This window comes from Nothoprocta perdicaria, unplaced genomic scaffold, assembly GCF_003342845.1.
Source record: "Nothoprocta perdicaria isolate Ctin4 unplaced genomic scaffold, notPer1 scaffold_18, whole genome shotgun sequence".
NCBI lineage: Eukaryota > Metazoa > Chordata > Aves > Tinamiformes > Tinamidae > Nothoprocta > Nothoprocta perdicaria.
In genome coordinates this window covers 7065441-7086491 of record NW_020454982.1, presented here as the reverse complement: position 1 = coordinate 7086491, position 21051 = coordinate 7065441, and the positions used below count along the sequence as shown (strand labels likewise).

Here is a 21051-nt window from a genome sequence, read left to right as displayed (position 1 = left end):
ATTACTGCAACATTGAATAGTCTCTGAATGTCATTAAGTTGGCTCATGCTACTTGTAAATTCAGTATGTTTCCATAACCTTTGTAAGGTTGGCATTTTCTAAATCTCCTAAACCTTACACAAGTAACAAGCTGCAGAAGATCCTTACAACAGGTCCTTGCTACGATATTTGTCAAAAGCATGAAAATTCATTTAGGGTTCATGAACAGCCTCATTTGTCTCAGGCAGTGAGTTGCATCTGTAGTCTTTGGTCCATACACAAATAAGACCTATTATCACAGAAATTTATAATTGCAATTTTAAGTATTGTCTCCAGACATGTAGATCAGACTAGTGTAATTTCACAATCATAGGATACTTACTAATGACACTATTACCTGGTGCAGTATATAAAGGTTCTTACAGTATATGTATCACCATGCAAACAGGGTATACAGATAATGAGAAAAATGAGAACATTTCATACTGAGAAGTATCTCAGTAGTTCTTTAAATAATTACGTATATAGGAAATAGTCATGTCAGATGAACCAATTACCACATTGTATCTTCTACTACAACAAATTTAAGACAACATTCTAATAAAGTAAATTTAAATTAAGGTATCACATTTTACATATTGTGCGTAAGATTCTATTACATAAGTAATCAGTAAGTGGAAATATATTTCAGATACATAACATAAAAGCTTGTTCTTCTTTAAATCACCAATCATTGCACACTAAGGAAACAATTAATGGATAAGAACACAAGGTGAACACTGTATTCACCCTGGATACCTTGTTGTGTTAACAGAAAAATACATTACCAACTGATGGAAACCAGCATCTCCTGGTGTCATATATGGAAGTCTACTCTCTCCAAGCTCTTCAAGAAGTTTCTTTTTCTGTTTATGGAGTCAAATTGAAACACAGAATTAGTCTAAAGATAGGATAAACCCAGTTAAATATTAAGGTTGTTGCATTAGAAAAACACAACACTGAGTTGATGCATCTCACTAGCCTCAATACTTGAAAATAAAGAAAAAAGTAACTTAAAGAGCTTTTCTATTAATAAAGTAGTAATTTCATGGCATATAGATTTTGATTCTGAATTCATCCTTACTCAACTGAGGAAAATGCATTATGTATACGTGTTGATATTGTGTACTGGCCAATGCCTACTTTAGCCCTTGAAGCTCATTTCTTATATCTTACTCCTGTTATTTTCTACTTCAAACGCTTGAATATTTTAAATAAAGGATTGAATTCTCCAACTTATTACAGCATTTTCTACTATATAGACACTATCACAAAAATAATTGTACTTTCAGCAACCTTAAAACATCTGTAATAACAGCACTATCAGGAAATGGAATACAGTTGACATGACAGAGCTTTGATATCAAGATGCATATTAACTTTAAGGATATCAGTAACGTTATCATGAATAACTACATTGTTACACAGATGTCATTGCAAAATTATTCCCTATATATGTCTTTGATAATGAACTTGATTAAAACAGTAGTTAAGGGTTTAATTGACATTCAATCCCTTTGACACTTCGATAGACATGAGAATTCATTACTAAAAACAATTATTTTCTAAGTTCTCCTGAAAAAATTCCTTCTTAGAATATTTTTGCATTGCATCCGGTTGAGAGGTCCCATATCAAGGTCAAAACAGATCTCACCAGTTCTGGCAATTATCTTGTCATACAAGTCTGGGATCAGAGATGGGTAGAGTGGAATATTCCATGGACCAGCTTCTTGCTTATGGCAAATGCACAGACAAGGAAGCTGAACAAGTATTAACACCTACTACATCCTCTGACAGTTTAGGAAGACAAGTAGAAGCTTTTAAGGTTTATAGGTGCCAGACCAGACAAACTAAAACAAGAGCACGTAGTTCTCGCTAACTCATCCCCCGCACTCGCCTTTTACTGATCCTAACCAGCCTGACAAGAACATCACTGAGATTTACAAACTAGAAATGTTATCTCGCCAGGTCTCCAGTTCCCTTTGGGGACACAATACATATTGGCATGAAGTCATTGGCAAAACCAAGCATCAGGTAACATTAGATTAAGTTGGCAAAAAATGGTTTGCTAGATCACCTCATACAAAATGCTAACTCCTCTACATTATAAAAGCAGGCTACAATTTTATTACATATAATCACAGAAAATTAGACTGCCTTTATTATCTGTAAAACAAAACATGAACTGCAGAAGAAAAGCCCTGTATTTTAATATACCTGCAGCTGAGGGAGACAAAGGCAGAAAGAAGAACGATTCTGACAATTTCTTTGTCAAAATCCAGTCTCTCAGCCAAAAGCACCCAGCATTAAAACACACTCTTGTGTATAGAAAGTACCAGCTCGCACTTGATTGTCAGCTCTGGCTAAGCACCCCTCCTCAGCTTGATGTACAGACTAATACACACAGCTGGCTGGTTTAACACTCTGCTCATCTCTTATGCAAGAGGCTGTCACATAAATGCCAAAAACATCAAGCTACTCACAAATACCTCCAAAAAGTCCAAAAAGGAAAAGTCAAAGATCTAGCTATAACCACTGCCTGTAGACCAAGTCTCAGGACTGCTAAGTAAGAGCTGGCTATAGACACTTCAATAAGTAAATCTTTTTTATAGCTCAAAAAAGGTGTCCTTATTTGAAGCTATTGAGTATTTAAGAGCACATTTTTCTAAATCAGAGCCTTACATCCTGCCTTTATTAGGCTGACAGTTCATCTAGATATCAGTATTACATTTAGGCTTTAAAAGACAATCAAATTTTTATACAGACTAGCAATGCCAATAGGTGAAAACTCTTTTTACATGCCCCATCACTTTAATATCATCATCCACCATGCACTGCTCAGGCAGCCTCCTGTGTGCTGCTGCCAGAGAGAAAATATCTGTGAATATCTTATTTCATAATTTCTGTGAATAGCTTATTTCATAGTTGCTGACTGAACAGCACTGTTATATCTGGATTTGATATGAATGATGAATTCCGATGAATGCCAGAAGCACTAATACCCACATTTAGGATGTACAATGAACTCTCCGACATTATCAATCTCTACCCAGTTATTAGTAATAAATGAATGTACTAATGAACGTAGTGGTCAAGCTGTATAATATTAGTAGAACTTCTCAACCATCATACATGCTTTGTTTGCCATGAAGCAACACACAAAAGGCATAAGACATAACTCACAAAAGGCATAAGTTGCAGAGCAGGAGAAATAACAGAAACCCAGTGAATGCACATATAAACTCATAAGATAAAGCAAGTTTTTTACAAAAAGGATTTTATTTTAATAAAAAAAGGAAGTTTTCACAAAAACTTGCTACGAAGTTACATTTGCCCTCCCAAGCATTCTTGAACCAATGCAAGTAGGACTAGCCTCTAAAATATAACCCTGAGCTCTTTCCTGCCCTGAATCTCTCATGTATTCAGGATGCTGCTAAAGGAAAAACACCAGCCTCACTCCAAGAGATTTTGGATATTAAAAAGAATTCCACTTGGTTAATTGCTAAAAACCACATCTACACTATTTGCATCATTTTGCCTGGCACAGATAGGCAAATTTTCCACTGCCAGAAAGTTCTGTTAACTTCCAGCTACAGCTTTTATACTTTTGAGAAAACAGACTAGAGATTAAACTCGGTAAAGCGTGCACACTTCAGTCCTATCTGCCATGTATTCCAAAAAGGTTGCACAAGTTGGCGTCAAATTTCAAAAGGGCGAACATAATATCTTTACTTTCATATTGTTTTACCTGATAAACTTTGGGATAAGGAAAGATTATCAAGGTTACCCAGCCAGGCCTTGCTGTAAGAATTTATGCTTTCAGGAATGCAAAGAAACAAACCTTGGGTTCCTATAAATCCCTCCTTCTTACTGCAGCTTTTCCTCATGTGAGGAAAGCACATAAGGGTCTGTGTCTTCTTTTTCTTTTTTTTTGTTGTTGTTACAAAAGCCCAACAGTAATAAAATATTTTTCTTTCAGGTCATGCATGAAGAAGGTTACATAACCACATCAAGTGCTAAAGCTCTCAGTTTGAGATGCATGCAGAAAAAAGCAAAAAAAAAGACAAATGCAGCTTTAAATACTTACAGCAACAACGTTGGGTAGTTACAAATTTTCAAGTCAATATTTTATCTACTATTTTTTCAAGTGCTAGCTATTAAAACTCTGCAACAACCAAAACGCAAGACCATTCTACTGACTCACTACATTCAGCTGACAAGTTAAGTCAGAGTAGCACAATATACATATATATATGTATATGTATACATATACATATGTATATACACATATATACATACAGTGTATGTGTAATATCCATATGCACACACACTAAATCTACTATTTGACTTTTTATCTTTCAGTTAACCCATATTAGGGTGTTAACAGCTTCAAGAGAGAACTTAACCAGCCTCATCGGTGCTACACCATCTATGATCCTGTCTGTCAGTGACAGACATATGACCATTCTGTTCTGTACTTTTCATACCATACCTTCCACTCAATAATCAATGTTTAGAAAGTATTAAGATTGCACCTGTACTTAGTTCTAAATGGGTACCCCATGTTACATTTCAAAATGCTAATTATTTAATGAAATCCCTGTGCACCTTACTGTCCTGCTGAAGAAACCCATCCAAGTTAGAGCATTAAAATGCTGCTTAAATGATTTGGTCACAGCAAAATTTTATGAACAGCCTACTGTAATGCAAACAGATCTTAGGCCTAATACCAGTCCTCGTAACTGAGCAGCTGTGTAAAGACTGCTTGATATTCCTCCCCGCTAAGGTGCTGTTTGGCTTTGCTTACCAATTTCAACCTCTCTTACCCTTCCTCATAAATCAGCAGGCCCAGAGCCTGGTTCCCACACACATGCACACACAAAGAGCAGTCATGCATATGCACGACATACTTGACTGATGTAACTCAACTCAGTTAACTTATGCATCGAAGCAGCTTAGGCAATGTGTGAAAAATGTCTTTGCTACCAGTATGCTTTCTCCAAGACCTGCCTTCATATGTTCAGAGCCCCTTAATTGTTGTTTTAACCTACAGGAACACTGCCCTGTTGGCCAATGGCTCTTAATGAAAGTGGACTGCCAATTTTCCTACCCAGCTGACAATGGACCAGTCACATACTTTAGCACTTAAAGTAATACAAGAGAAACTTGAAATGAAAACTCATTCCAACAGTCACTTTTGTCCAGACTTCTCCTCAAAACATTTTGATGCTGCTGTCCATTTCTCCTTCCCTCATTTATGTAGCCCCTTCCAGCAGGTATCCATTGGAAAATGGATCTGTTAGATTAGTATAGAGAAAGAACACCGGAACACTGCAGAAAAATTATGATCACAGTTCAAATGGACCTCAACTCTAGTTCATCTTTGTGTGCACATGGAGTACACATGCACAAGTATGTACAATGTACATGCACAGTCACGGCTTTGCAAGATAAATAGTAGTTTCTTTGTAGATAAATAGTGGTTTCATTAAATCCTTAACTACAGAGCCAGCTATACAGCTTTTCAAGACAGAATGAAGAGAGGCTTTGACTCCTTCCTACATGATTTACTTCTTTCCAATACAGGGAACATCCCTCAAGTGAAAGAAAATAAAAATATAAAGATGCTAAGAATAACTGCTTTCTTCACAGAAACTACTGAAAAAAAAAAGGTTTTTTTTTCTTCTTTTTTGCTTGTCTGTCAATGTATTTGCCCTTTACTTCACATGATGGAGTCTTTGGTTTCCACAATAAAGCTTTTAAAGCACTGAATTTCTGCACTCACTTCAGCAGAGGTTTGCAAGAGGGTATGCACCACAATAAGCAAACATCTGGATTTGGGACACAAAGGCACAAATGCTTTGAAGTCATCAGGAAGAAGGCAATCAGTTCTGACACTGACAACTCTGCTTGGGAGACCCACTCTGCCAACCAGTGCGAGAAAGAGGTGAAATAAAGAGGCAACAGTCATATTCTTTTGGGAAGCCCAGCTGTATTAACCTACATGATGTCTTTTGTACCCAAGACAGAAATCAGGATTGAATTTGCAACTTTGTCCACTTACATACTTGCCATTAAGAGTACCAGAGATGATTCTAGGGACTTCTTATCTAAGTAAATTGCTGTCAGAACCACCAACCACAGGATGAAAGATGTAATGAATTACCTTGCATTTTTCCATCATGCACAGAATATTGTGGGCCTTGGAATCCTATGTCTTTTCATAAGACTAAAGTGTCTCGTGTGTAATAAGAAAAATACTAAGCATTAAAACACCACCCAGAAAAAAACAGGCCATCAAAACTAAAGAGAAAGTAAAATGGGTACTTGGAAAACCACCAGCAACAAAACCCAGATATTCTGGTATAAATACTCAGGTTTATTATCCAGTGTGGTTTTCTAAGTCCCCTTGATAACAATGCTAAAGATGGTGTTAATGTAGGAACAGCAGGTGCTAAGTGCAAAGGCTTGTGCCCATGCAGTTGGCTACAGGAAGATCAATAAGCAGCTCGAGCATTAAATTTCACATACTGTAACTGTCATGCCTACCACACAGTGCTTGAACATCTTCGTAGGCCATTACAAAATTGTGAGCTCTCAATATTTTTACAGAACTAATTTTCCATAGATTTTATTAGCCTTATAAGCACTATTAAAGCAGTAGCACTTACAAACGTAGCAAAATGTGAAGTCCGTCATAGTCTTGAGAGACAGAATATTTGATATTGAACTGGATTTTTTGCTCCATAAAGGTAAAGAAAGGAAGAGGGTTGAAAGTCTTAAAGATAAAAGCAAATATATTCGAGGAACACTTGTGTGTTATATTCCACCAAATACAGAGGCAAGGTATTGTAAAGAAAGCGCTTGGGCTTCTTGGGAGGATAACTCACAATTAACATAAGCAGAGCAGAGAGCAGCACGTAGAAGCAAGGGGTACACAAGGTCCCCCGGGGTTGTGCTACAGAGGCAGAGCTCAGCCGCCTCTTCTCTTCTATCTTTGTGATGTGTCCTTTTTCAAGGACAACTGCCTTCTCCTTTATAGTCACAGATTTCCCTTTAAACCTTTCTCACACTAGAGCAGTCTTTGAGCAAAAGCTTTGTGCAATTCCCCTTCCTCTCCCTGAGATAATTTAAAGGAAACCACCACTGATTTACCATCATGGTTACAACAAATTCGGTGTCATACAAATTGACAACATCATTTCCAAAACAGCACAGCCAATGAGATGTCATTTTTGAAACTACATGCCAACACTCACGTCATTTCTTAAAAACAGTTTTCAAGGAGATAAAGCAGATCATTTTGTCAGTAAAATTAATGTAAATATTGATATCTCTGCAGGTGTATCAGATTGCACAGAGCACAATTTGTCATGTTCAATCCAGTTAAATAAGGTGCATAATAAATGCACATACACACTGGCGCCCTCACGAGAGGAGCAGTTTCTGCATCAACTTTACCCATGTCCAAACAATGACTTGATTCATTCACTGCAATGAATCCTCCATATTTCCCTAACATCTCCTGCGTATGCAGCCTATCAAAACTAAACTGGAGGCAATAAAACACAGAGAAGTTCAAGCGACTTATTCCTCATCTTGGTTTTGAAGATCCCTTAGCCAATTGCCTGTGGATCTGTCAATCAGAAGACATTGGCCTCCTTCAGGAGAACAGGTTTCATTAGAGTCCTCAAGCTCTAACACACACACACATATACATATACATATGCGTGTGGGTGTTTGTGTACATAAAGATATCATGACAGCCTAACTTGGCCAAGGTCTTTCAGAGTCTATTTCACAGTCTTTGGAGCACTTGTGCTATCATAAGACAACACAAACTACAGTTAACGCAAGCATCCTTCAATTTTCTTATATTCACATTTTTTTTTCTTACACTGTCTTTGTAGAGCTTAAAGAGTAAGCTCAGGGTACAGATGATGTAACCTGAAACACAGCACCAATCTGCTATGAAAGTAGCTCTATTAAACCATTTGCTTCGTATCAAAAATCCAACACATTTCTTAGTGCAAATCCATCAGTCAACTATCTGCTTAAGAACATTTGTTGAGCTTTTTCAAATAACATTGTTATAGTAGTTACAGCTAGAACAGTGCTAACTCTTGCGAAGACTAATACTTAATTCCCAGTTTACTGAAGAACATGAAGAAAATACAGCAAAACGACATCCTGCCAGATTTTTCCATCACTGACAATGATGAGGTGCAATCGCACAGAGCTAAAGCTCTAGCCGAAGTGGTCATGCAAAGAAGTTCAGTCAACTGTGTTCATCTGTTTAGGGAAGCTTAATTTCCCTTCTGCCATATACGAATATTCCTTACTGGCCTAGGAAGCTAAATAGAGCTGACTCTTATCAATGCTTATACTTTGCAAATAGAATTCATCAAATAACTTGGTAAAAGACCTAAAATGCTTCTGAACTAAAATGCTATTTCTAAGTAAATAACTGTATACATAAAAACATAACAAGCCTATCCCCAGGTGAATTGGCATCAAAGGAACAGGGATAGCACGGATTCATCACAAATGCAAATACTGGGGTATAACCTGACATAGGACTTTTCTGTTAAAATTTTCATTTTAAGGCACTCGGGTCTCTGCTCAAGTAAAAAGATCCTGGACACCATAATATTTTAACCTCTATTGGCTTTTCTAAAGACCAGACATCAAAGATAAGAATAAATAAATCCCACTTCTCTCTGAAGGCCTATGTGGACTTGAGTCAACTGTTCTATAATTTGATATAGTAGTTTTATACGTAGGGATACTCCTGACACTCAAGAACTAGGCCACCTTTTCTGATGTCTCGCATGTCTGTTTTAAAGCCAGTTGAGTGACAGCAGCTCAGATGCATTAATAAGAGAGGCCGAGGGCAAAGAAGTGACATTAAAAGAAAGCTGCCACCGCCACCTCTGTTCATATTTGCTGGCTTAACATGCAGTATTACCTTCTACAAATGCAATTGCCTCAGTGGTAACGAGGATCCAAAAGGGCTTGCAGAAAAACGAACGAGTCAGGTAGCATACAAAAATATACTGCAAGGCAGACGTTTATATTTAAACATTTCAGGCAGTAGCAAATAGTGACTAATATTTTACACTACATATGCTGTGATTTCAGTCTCAAACAGGAACAACCAAGCTTACACCGTCTAGAAAGTGTACAAGGCACTAGGTGAAATGGTTTGACAGCCTCAATGCAATGCTCAGCTTCTGTACGACAAATGCTTTGAAACTTTGTATTTTGAATTCATTCATCACAGAAATTTTATTAATTTCCACTTTAGAGTCTGCCTCAAAAGGACTAGCTTCCAGATTAATTCATGGAACCCTTAATTCCAGCTGCCCTGGCACTGCCTTTGGAAAGCAATACAGATGCCAGGGATCTGTCACTGCAGTTACTTGAGGACTTCTCCTTTCTGAGGGCGTCAAAAAAATTTTCAGATTCATTCATTTCCAGCTACTGAAAGTGCAAGAAAAATCAAAAATCTTTGACTCTTCACTCGTCCTCTTAATAGGCAGAACAGATATTTGAACACCTTTACAACAGAAAGATCACTTTCTTATATAAGAATATATGAAAATCATTCTTATGAAAGCAAAGCCATCTATACAGAACTTAACACAGCAATACAGGAAGCTTCTGAAGTGCACACTTGGTAGAAGACAGTACACTGTTACAGCTGCTCGTTCTACTGCTGTGGAAGCTGACAAGCTGTCTTGTGTTTACTAATTTTTAATAGCCTGTTAGAAAAAGGCTCCAATTCATTTGCATTACATACCACAGGGATTAAAGAGAAGTTAATATATATCTATTCAAAGCTATTGTGCAGAAAACAAGTTGTGTTGTACAGGACACAGGCCTTGACCTGCTTAACTTCTCTCACAGAATGCATGATCTGTCACGTACAAAAACAGAGGAAAGCTCAAGGTGTTAGTAAGTAGCCCTGTTAGTGAGAAATTCTGCTAATTATTACACCAAATAAGCAGAGTCAACAGGCCAGAGCTCTACGAGGGCATGTTCTGGGGCATTAAATGGCTGCCTGGGATGGAGATGAATATATTACACTATGGCCCTCACCAATAAAACAAATTTTCCTGACACTTAGAAATCCAGGCAGCTCTAGGAGCAGGGATGAAGAGCTCAGGACTCTACTTGGCATACAGCAATGTTCCAGTGCCACCTAGTGACACGCGCTTTAACTTGAGTGTCTCTGAAGATTTACAGTACAGGAAAAGTTCAAAAGCTAATTCAGCTCAAGTGTAGAGTTGACAGCACCAGAGAAAAGGCTCCCTCTTTGCCTAAAGGAGATAGGCGAAAAGTTCATGAAAAGAAATATCCTCTCCCTACTTTAGGTCTAAATAATTCACCTGCTTAAACTGCTGATCAAGTATTACACTCATTTTTATTACAACCAGCTTTTATAATCCACAAGCAAAGGAGCTTCCAGAGAGAGAGCAGTATATACTAAAACCTGTGTCATGCACTGAAAAGCTCAGCCAGTTTGTTTAACTTGATTTCATCTACTTAATCTACTCAACATATTCTGTGTTTATATAATATACCACTTGAAAATGAGAAAAAAAAAGGAGATTTATAATAACTGACCTTGAATCCGTACAGTATTCTGTAGAACTGATGTCTGAATGAATGTTGGTGGAAAACAACAGGAACAAATCAAGAAATACCTACTGTATTTGTAGCAGCTTGATGAATCAGGAGCCACATTGCTTCGTAGAACTAAATTTTAATTCAAAACAACCCACAAAGATTCAAATGTCCAAGTGCTTGAAAATTAAAATAACAAAATTGGAAAGTGATTGTGCAATGCAAAAAAGAATTATTTCCAGTATGCACTTTGAAAACATGTACTAATCTACATTTGTGGGAACATGGGCAAGTCAAATGGTTCTTGGTTAATGGCTCAATCTACTTCCACTGCTTCCTGTTTTTTTTTTTTTTTTTTTTTAAACCTGAAATGCTTTCACAGCCCAAAAACAAATTGCAGAGACCATGCACTCTGCATATTGATTCCCAGCTTGCTTGCCTTTTGGCACTTCCTATTCCCCAGCCATTCTGCATTTCCATTCCCCCACAGCACTTCTGCTCAGGAGAGCTGGATTGAGCTTTCAGGGGGACACAGGCTGAACAGCCTCAGCACTGAGCCTAAGAAAAACTCAAGAGCTATCCTAAGAAAAACTGAAGGGGCCAACATACAGTTTATACTGAATATAAGTGAATATGCATGCTGAACAAAAGCACCAGGGTGAAAACAAATCTACATGCTGGAGTCATGAGCACAAATTGAAAGAAAAACCACATACTTCCACAGGCTAAATACTGGTACTACCATAGGTGGTAATTCTGCTCACAAGGCTCAGTTCGGTTTTGTTTCATCAAAAGAAGCATTCTGAAAGGTTTTAGATTCACCGTCCCATTCAGTGCACAACGTATTGATGGAAGCTTGATACAACAATACAAAAATTGAAAAAGTTTCTTCTCTACCTTACTCTATCACAAAGGGGATAGCAACATACTCACTCTATAATATTGATTTCTTTATGAAGCCATCCTCAAAGCCACTTCCCATAACTGGCATTGAATTACTACCTCACATGCCTCATAAGAGCCAATCCTCAATCAGTTTAACCTTATATTAAATGAGACCAATATATTTTAGGGTACCTTTTAGAACCTCACACTACAGAAAAAGAAAAAAAAAAGAAAAAGCCTCAAACTCCAATAACGTCTTCTTGTTACTGCAGGAGGACCCTCAACAGCTTATGAAAACACTATGCAGGCTACAACAGTTGTACCTGGAAAGCAAGTTTCATCCAATGTTATTTACCTACTCTCCAACCACAGCTAAATGAAATTAAAACAGGATTATAGCCAGGTGTCCCATGAGTTCCATTCTTTTACCTCCCCTACAGGGGCAGGACCTTGAAGGTCCTCCTGTTCTTACTGAGTTTCACAAAGAACCTACTTTATTTACGCATCTGCTTCCCACACAGCTGAAATCATGTGCAAATACTGAAGATCCTCTGCAAGATACAGTTTCCACTTGGAGGGTCAGATTAAGATACCAGGCTCGGGGATTAAACCTTCTATTGTATTGGGCAACTGGTTATGCAAAGGAGCTAGATATTGCAACCGCCCTCAGAAAACCCATTGGAAAAGCTTCAGTTACTGAAGCTTTTACATACATTACCTCCTTTTCATTTACCAGCATTTGTGTAACAATCCCTAAGACGTAAATGGGAATAACTACAGATTGCCATATTAGAAGTTTGCTTCAAAATGCTCCCAAACTTCTTGTAGAAGTAGCCCTGGACAACGCAGGTTTCCAATTCTGAAATGACTATCTCCAAGAACCCTGAGCTGCACAGGCATCCCAAGACATGCAGCCCTCCCATATGCTACTTGGTATTTTTCAGATTTCCACCCGGAATCCGAGCCCTGCAGTGCCTGCAATAATTGTCAGCCTTTGAATATTCCACGTGTATATTGTGCAAGTGTCAGACAGTGCAATGATCCTCAGTCCCCATTTGGGCTACCTCTGCACACATTTAGCACCAAGCTATAAACATCCTAGCTGCATAATCCGCATCAATTTTACACCTGCAGAGGACTAGTAACCTGCAAAAACTTTCTACCTCAAATTAAAACTTAGCCTAGAACAGAATGTCATATCCATTTCCTTTATTCCCTTTCCATATCCTTTTGTAAAACACGCCAAAAATTGGTTTTCCTCCTCAGAGCACGTCAGCCCTTTCCTCCAGTGTTTACATTCCCACTGTTAAGAGCTGGAAACCAGTATTTTCCCTAATATCTACAAAAAGGTTTGACTAGCCAATACGCACCTGGTCATTTACCTTACTCTCAATCTTCACATTTTCACAGATGTTGAACTTTCACAGCACTTATCAACTTTTTCAGATCATGCCAGCACAGGAAAGCACTTCCCCAAGCAAAATGGAAAACTGGAAATCGGAGCAACAGCGTAAAAGAATTTCCAGTACCCAAATACCCACAAAACACAAATACACACAATATTAACCAAATTCAGTGATCAAAGTTACAAGCTCTAAAATTGTGCAGTTTGTCTCTGATATCACAAATAAAATTAACACATAAAAGTGACAGTATTACTCCATTTTACTTCATTTTTAATATTAGCTTGGTTTAATTGCATAACATGGCAGATCATTAAACGTAAACATGTTTATCATCATAAGACAAGCTTCACAGAGTATGAAAAAATTTGAATTTTGTCACATTTGTTTTATTTCTTCCCTGTAACTGAGAGCTATTTGGAATGCAATAAAAAAACAAGAATTTTCAATATAATTCATTTGCTCTTGCTTCACTATAAAATCAAATTATAATATGCTTCAGAAACAGTAATTTCCATTTAAAGTTATGTAAGTAATCAAGTCTATTTTAAGGCAAGCAGTACCTACTGCTTTACAATTGTAACAGGCAGGCTCTTAATGAAGGAAAACAGTGGCACACAAACAACAACCATACCCTTCAAAGACTCTGGACACCATAGAAAGAATTTATACCCATAAAATTGGTCAGTTCTGTATAGGAAAAGAGACAGGTGGTCATCTCTCTGCTTTCCATAAAACTTTTGTGGATACCCACACTTCAACTCTCTTTTGGACACAGAGTGTCAAGTCAGCTCGTACGTTAGGAATCCAGAGTAAACCTAAGGTAATTTCAAGTAAAGCAGAGTAGTTCTGAGCTGGACAGTAAGACAGAGGTTAAAAATGGGTTTTGTTGAATATTAAGCATTTGATTGATATCCAATTATTAATTCATTTCCTCCAACTTAGTAATCAGTTTTACATTATAATAGGTATGGAGTGATACAGGCATACCAGCCACATTAGATTATACCAGTAGCCTTCACAGCTATTTTGTGTGCCAGTAAAGCTTCACAGATTTTAAAGCTCATAAAATAGGGAGAATGAAATAAGGTAATTATAAGTCCTAAGTAGCTCCTTTGATAACATGCCTCTTGCAGAAAAAAATGCTAGTTATTTAAATTTCTGGTCCTATAGAAATGTATATTGAATTGTACTGGTTTTATCCACCTTACTGCAGGGACAGTCTCCTTTCTGCTGTCAAGATGCTTTTGCTATATGTAAATATTTAATGCTATTACCATCCTTCACTCAGTGCTCATATTGTCTGATCAAGCATCTATTACTGCCTGTTGGATACACACAAGGGTGGCTTTTTCCACGTCAACTACTCAGTCACAGCAAGGCCCTGCTTCTCAACGGTTCTTCAAAGTCCAATAATCTATTCAACTGTGCACAAAAGTCTATCAATTGCCAAAATGCCTAACTGCAGAACATGCCAAATTCAAGTGTCTCTGATAAAAAAGCTATTTTAAAAGCAATAACATTGTATTGCATATTGCTCACAAAGTATTTTTGTTCACAAACTATTCTATATGTACACATGCATGTGCCAAATGCACAGCAGAAGCTTTAACTGCTCATACCATACCAAGAAGCCTCTTTGAGGCTTCTGGAGACAATTTAAAATAAGGAAATAAATGTTATAGATTGCCAAAACTCCCATTTAAGAAACCCAGCTTTGAATGCCCACCATTTGAGGGCACTGAATTCACTTCAACCTAATTGAAGTAAATCTCAAAGACTGGTTTTACCCCTATTTGTGGTTGCATGCATCATACTAGTTTTCCCATTTATCTAAGCTCATAATGCTAAACAAAATAGATATATCACTGCTAATATCCATAGCACAGAATTTTTCAAACTACATTATCACTTGACAGATTTTCAATGAAACACCTGAGAAATCAGCTTCCAAGTTTTTTTGGTTAAGCCCTGTTGAGACAAATGACACACGGTCAGATTTTTCAACACAAACACCCAGCATCAAATGGATCTATTAAATCAATCTCTGGTTGTATATAATGGTGAAATCTAGTATGACATATGCAAAACCAGAAAAAATATATTTAAATCCAGGGTCTTACTGTCACCTGCACACAAAACAGCAGCTGACTGCAGGAGGGGCTGGGTTTGCAAACACTTGTTTGGTCTGTTTGCTCATTCATTAAGGCTTAAACTGAAGCAACTAAGCAGAGAAACCTTATGAAATTCTCTTTCAAAACAACAGGAAAGCTTTTAACACCACCATATTTTAAATGTATTGCTGTCATAATTTTAAAGGGATATTGTGAGAGAAAAGCAAAGAGAAGAAAAGCAAATAGCCGTAAAAATGTCTGATAGTCTTAGCAATCTGAAATAAGTTTTTCTTGTTTCAAATGTTGGTTTTATCTTAAAGGAGAATTTAGTCTGTTTTATTAGGAAACTAAGCATCACAAACAGGCCATCAGAGAGTGTAAGACAGCACAATTATCCCTTCTATATCCCAGTAGACCATCACCCTTTATGAACACATGACAAGAAGCAGCTATTCATCAAGAGGCTGGAAGGAAATGAAAACATTGAATTCAAAAGATCTGCCTTTCAGTTAACATCCTTAATGTAAATTAGGGTTAAATGTGAATTAAATTAATATTTAATCACTTGAAAACTTTCATTTCTTTCTTCTCTTTAAACACTACAACTTAATTATAAAATAATGTAAAACAAGTGTAGATTTAAAAGAATCATTTTGAAGATTTGCATTAATAGTTCAAGACCTAACGACACTGAAAAAAAGAAGGAGAGTCCCAACATTATGTTACTTTATGGTAACCGTGTGATTGAGTTTGGCAAAGCACAGGAGAGGCTGCACAGGGAAGGAGCAGGACTGCAGTGTGGAGGGGCCGACCTTGCCAAAGCAGCAGGCAGGAGGGGTAAGAGCTGCTGAGTTTAAGAAACTCAATTTTTTTGGTAATTTGTCTGCACGTAACTCAAGGGGTCCATTCCATCATTCTTAACTAGCACTTACCGCTTCCCACGAGTGAGAGCCAAAAGCTTTCAAAGTACAAGTCACACAGGATCTGGTTTTAGGTTTTCAGCATTCAATACAAAGTCTTCTCAAATCAGCTTTCAACCACTCTTCCCTTCCCTTACCCTAAGAACTTCTTCCTGAATGTTTTTTTATTCTTCCTGAAGGTGCTTATTTTTTCTGCTACTGCTTATATGTAGCAATATAAGTCATATATAGCAATGCCTCTCACTAAAGCATAACATCATGAGAAGTTGCACTTGGCTAAGGTGAGCACACCACTAAACCAGCACTGCTCCACCTGACAAGGTGGGCTTCACCTTGACACAACTGTTATCTTGACAAAATGGAATCCACAGAAGGTTTATTCTCGGAAGCAGTACAGGTGCCAACTTCAGTTTTCCTGCAGAGAACAAAAACCTACTTCCTGCTAACCAGCAGGTCTGCTTTGTGTTAAGCATCAGATCTTCTTGCATCTTCCAATCACATATACATGAATTTTGTTAACTGTCCTCTACAATACAACATTTTAAACATGAAGCTCAATCATGTTTATAAGTGGGAACATATCCTCATTAAAAATATGGCCTCTGACCTCCTCTCAAGCTCTGCTAACAAATTACATTTTGTTGTAACCCAAAGTTGAGAGAGAGATCAGAGTAGCAAACAAAAATACAAGCACCACTTGAGGTAGCCTTTCCTTACAGCCCTTTCCCAAGCTATTGGTCTTGCTTGTCAGCCAGCTGAAAATAATTACTTCTTCTAAGTTGTACTCAGAAGTGGCAATAAGGACAGGTCATGCAATACAAATAATTTTTGGTCCTCATAAAACCACTTGAAATGGTACTAGCTTGTGACAACCTCACTGATCAGAGACAGCTCAGCAACAGCTTTGAGACAGTACATTACACCACTCCTTTCAGATGCTCTTGGTCATAATATATCACACATTGTATATAAGAATTAATGACAGCAAATTCAAAGCAATTCAAAATATTTTAGTTTTTAAATTCAAATAGAAAAATAGAAAATGTTTAGCCAAATATAGCTTAATTGTTCAAAACGGAGTCCAAATTTGAAGTGATGCAAGAACTGAACCTCACAGATCTTCAACCTGTTACACAGGGTGTCCTGGCTTCTTATATTTGACTTGTAAGAAAGTGCATTGACCTTTTTAACATTAAAACATAGATACTAATGTTAGTTAAGTAACATGAGAATTCAGGGAACCATGTACTATTGGAGAGCATCTCAATAACAAAACTGATTAGGAAATTACCAAGGAAATGTGGTAGTTTAGTACTGCCCTGATAAACAGAGCCATAAAAACATGCTTCAAAATTACATGAGAAAAGTTTGTCACTTAGGGCAGCTTGAGAGAACCTAGAGAAAGGTCTAATGCTTTGGAAAACTCACTCCTTCCAAAAAACCTTCCAAACCTTCCAAAAAAAGATAGCCCTTCCCGCACTTCAAAGAGCCAAGCACAAGCCAGGTACAAGGCAGTCCTTAGCAAACAGTGACAGATTTTAGTAGTATGCAACAATGATTTTGTCTACCTGCATCTTTCTTTGGTACTTCATGGCCAATTATGGTAAAAGTTGCTCAACAGGATGCATACATAAGAAAATTCCTGTCACAGACCAAATGCAAATTTAATTACTTTAAGTTAAACCTTCCATCTTGTCTAGAGGTCCTTCAAAAATGCAACTGTAAACAAGCACTACATCGCAATCAGGTGTCAAGGGCTTATTTGATCTCTTGCAAAATATGTCACAAATCACTGGCAGAAAGTGGGTCGAGAGGGAGAACAAAGGAAAAACCTGTCAGTGGACTAGGTAGCTCATGTGAGCAAGCCTATTAGTGCACTGGATCTTTCTGCTCCTGTCTAATGCTGTCCATATAAAACACTCTTAGCTTGACAGTGTTCTGTTATCCTGCATTTGATGTAATTTTTCTACAGTAAGCAAAAACCTGTAAAAAGGACTCATCGAGCAACCAAAGAAAGCACTGAAGATATCAAAATTACTCTTCTAAAATACCAGTTGTGTGCCCTTCTTTGCATCTTTCTCATGTAATTAACAAGATTTCAGTACATTTGAGAAAATCACACACGTCTCAGAAGTCAGTTTACTTTATAACAAACCTACAGAAAGTCCCAAATAATTGCTAACATGCTCTTGTAAAAAAATGACACTACTGCACAACTGGTTGGACACTAAGTATGAATGTGTGCATGCACACTTATACACTCACACACGTATGTACGCACATATAAAACCCCATTTCTTCAAGGTTGACAAAAGCTGGACTTCTCAAAGCCTAAGAACCAAAGAGAGGGCAGGAAGCTGACAGGCCATTATCTCTACTCTACCCAAAAACCAACCAACAGCTGATACAAGGAACCGATAAAGAGCAAGCATATTCTATGCTTCAAAAACACATGGTTAGTTTTTCCTCCTATAAGCAAAATAAAAGGTGCATTGAACTCAGAGGTTAAATGACACATCCTGCAAGAACATAAGAATTCAAGTTAATTTGCTTACGTACCTCAACTAAAAGTGACAAGGCAAATATAATCACAGTGTCATATTTCCCTTTAGAAATATCCAAATGCTACTTGACAGGAATTTCATTCTTTCATTCTCAAGAAGACCACTGTAGAAAGAAAAGTTCTGTTCCAAAAATCCAGCAGATCTTGAAATTGTATTAACCAGCAAAAAAACGAGCTAGATCTATAGATCTTATCCCACTAAGATTTAAACAGTGCCAAGCAGTATTTCTCCCCATACTGTGAACTGTTGCACACTTAAAGCGTTAATATTAACAATAATGTTTCTGCAGGCTATTTGTAAAGTAAATGGTGGACCAAGTAATTCCATCTATTACTTATGAAAGTCAATAAGAACTGTAAACATGAATATTGCCACAGACACATTAAGTAATAATTACAGCTAAAATGAACTACTCCAATCTATTGACTAAAATGGTCTGATTATAGCAACACAGGTTAAACTAATTTTTCATCATTGATAAACATTGGTAACAAGCAAAAATTTAGATTTACTTCACGATTCTTTAATTATGAAGATATATCACTTAGAGCTGTAACTACTTGGAGGTGTTCTAGGTCTACAATTTCAATCACCTTTCAAAGTTAATTTATATATTTCACCTATCAAAATAATAGTAAATAACTACACAAATCTACCAAATTTATTTTCATGAGACACCATAAGAGCTATGGAACATAAAAAGGCCTTCAACTGGACAACATTTATTTTAACCACATAATGAATAGTTACTTAGGCAAGGACATAATGAAAGCAGGTATGCTGCACAGCATACAGGTGTACAAGAACTTCAGATTGTGACTCAAGAAATGTTGGCTTTTGTGTATAAAAAAGCCCAAGGCAAATAAAAAGCAGAGTTAAATGTGAAACTTGAACCTTGGAGCATCTGAAGTCAACAGAAGGAATCTCTTGTTGGAGATCATGTGTTCTGTGATACCAAGGACTCGGACAATAAAAGGAATCCTGCATTTCTTCACAGCCTTGTTGAATAGCATAAACCAGTTCGTTCCTTCTACCCTAGAGTATATTTTATCAATAGCTAGAAATGTCAAATAATTCTATGGTAAACAGAAATATCCTGGCCTTCTTTCGCATTGGCGTGTATAAAAATAAAAAAGGTGACAATACAATCTGCCTCAGGCAATTCTATCACCATCCACAGTAGACAGGTCATTTTCCTTTTATCAAAGATGAGAGTAGGTCATCACATTTTAGTACATGTTGACACCACTGCTAGTAAAAAGAGATAAGAATTCAGTGCCCTTAAGGTGCCTTAACCTCTATTTTACCTAATATAGATATTTCACAGCTATTGCATTAAAGCCAGAAGAGAGACAGATTTGTACCCTGGAAGAATGCACTACAGAGGTCTCAACCTTTGTGACAAGCTGGTATTTGTACTGCAGAGAGTGTAGGTGACAACAAAGCACTTCCCTTAAGGTATCTCTCTCATTTATTTTGGGAAATAGGATTTATATTTCTCCTTTAACACTACAGAGCATCGTACAAGTTTCAAGACTTCTCAATTACACATACATAGTTTTTGAACATATTTGGAAGCTGAAATAAACACAAGCAAACCTGCTGCAATTCTAAAAGCACCTCCTGATTTATCATTTCTTGAGGAAAACACATTGCTTCAAGTCAGAACTACACTCAACTCAGCATGCAACATAGTGACACTTACCTGCAACTGCCCTTATTCACCAACTTGTCACTTCCAAACACATCACTAATGTCTAAACAAAGTTAGAAAGTACATTCTTGGCGCTGTTTTTTGCATGCTATATAGAGATGGCAAAAGACATCACTTATTAATATCATCTATTAACCATCTACAGCCTTTAAACTTTTCACATTGATAAATTGATTTCTCCACTGACATAGTTAGGAGCTAAAAAGATCTTCAGGGTGAGAGCAACAACACCACCACAAATTGCTTAGTTATTACACACACAATTGTCATTTCCTGCATAGTCATACTCAGTTTAAACCAGTCATGCGCTGTTTCTGAGGAAAGGCTTAACACTACTGCAGAAAGGACAAAAGAGGGGCCCAAAGTTACAAGAAACACAGGTCCTTCACAGTGCGTGAAACGAGTACTGTGCTTATAGAGTCTACATATTTTCTCACTCACTTTCACTAACAATTTTCACTAGAAAGTGAAGTTTAATTCATAGAGTGGAAAAATGTACCATTTCTTTTTTAAAGGGAAAATAATAACAGTAAAGCCTCTTTTCTATATTCCTTTTGCTAATATGTCTTAAACCACACAAATCACAAACTTGCAAAACTAATTTTGTATGTTTGCAGTATTAGCATATGACACTTACATAAACAAACCCATAGATGAATACTTGCATTTTATACATTTTATGCAAAGCACACATTAATGGATTATCAAAAATGAAAACAAGAGCCAGAATGGTCTCAAACAACAGCAATTCAAGATTAAGAGGAAGTCAACCAAAGACTTCCGACTGATCTCTACACAACAGGT

The 21051-nt window shown here is 37.1% G+C and overlaps 1 protein-coding gene across 1 annotated transcript in view; it reads right to left on the bottom strand.

Moving 5' to 3' along the window:
• Nucleotides 1–21051, bottom strand: part of FTO (FTO, alpha-ketoglutarate dependent dioxygenase) — a 131279-nt gene that overhangs the window by 99075 nt on the left and 11153 nt on the right. The window contains exon 2 of the mRNA XM_026036536.1: nucleotides 807–884. Within this exon, the coding sequence (XP_025892321.1) occupies nucleotides 807–884 (78 nt within the window). The remainder of the gene's footprint in view (nucleotides 1–806; nucleotides 885–21051) is intronic.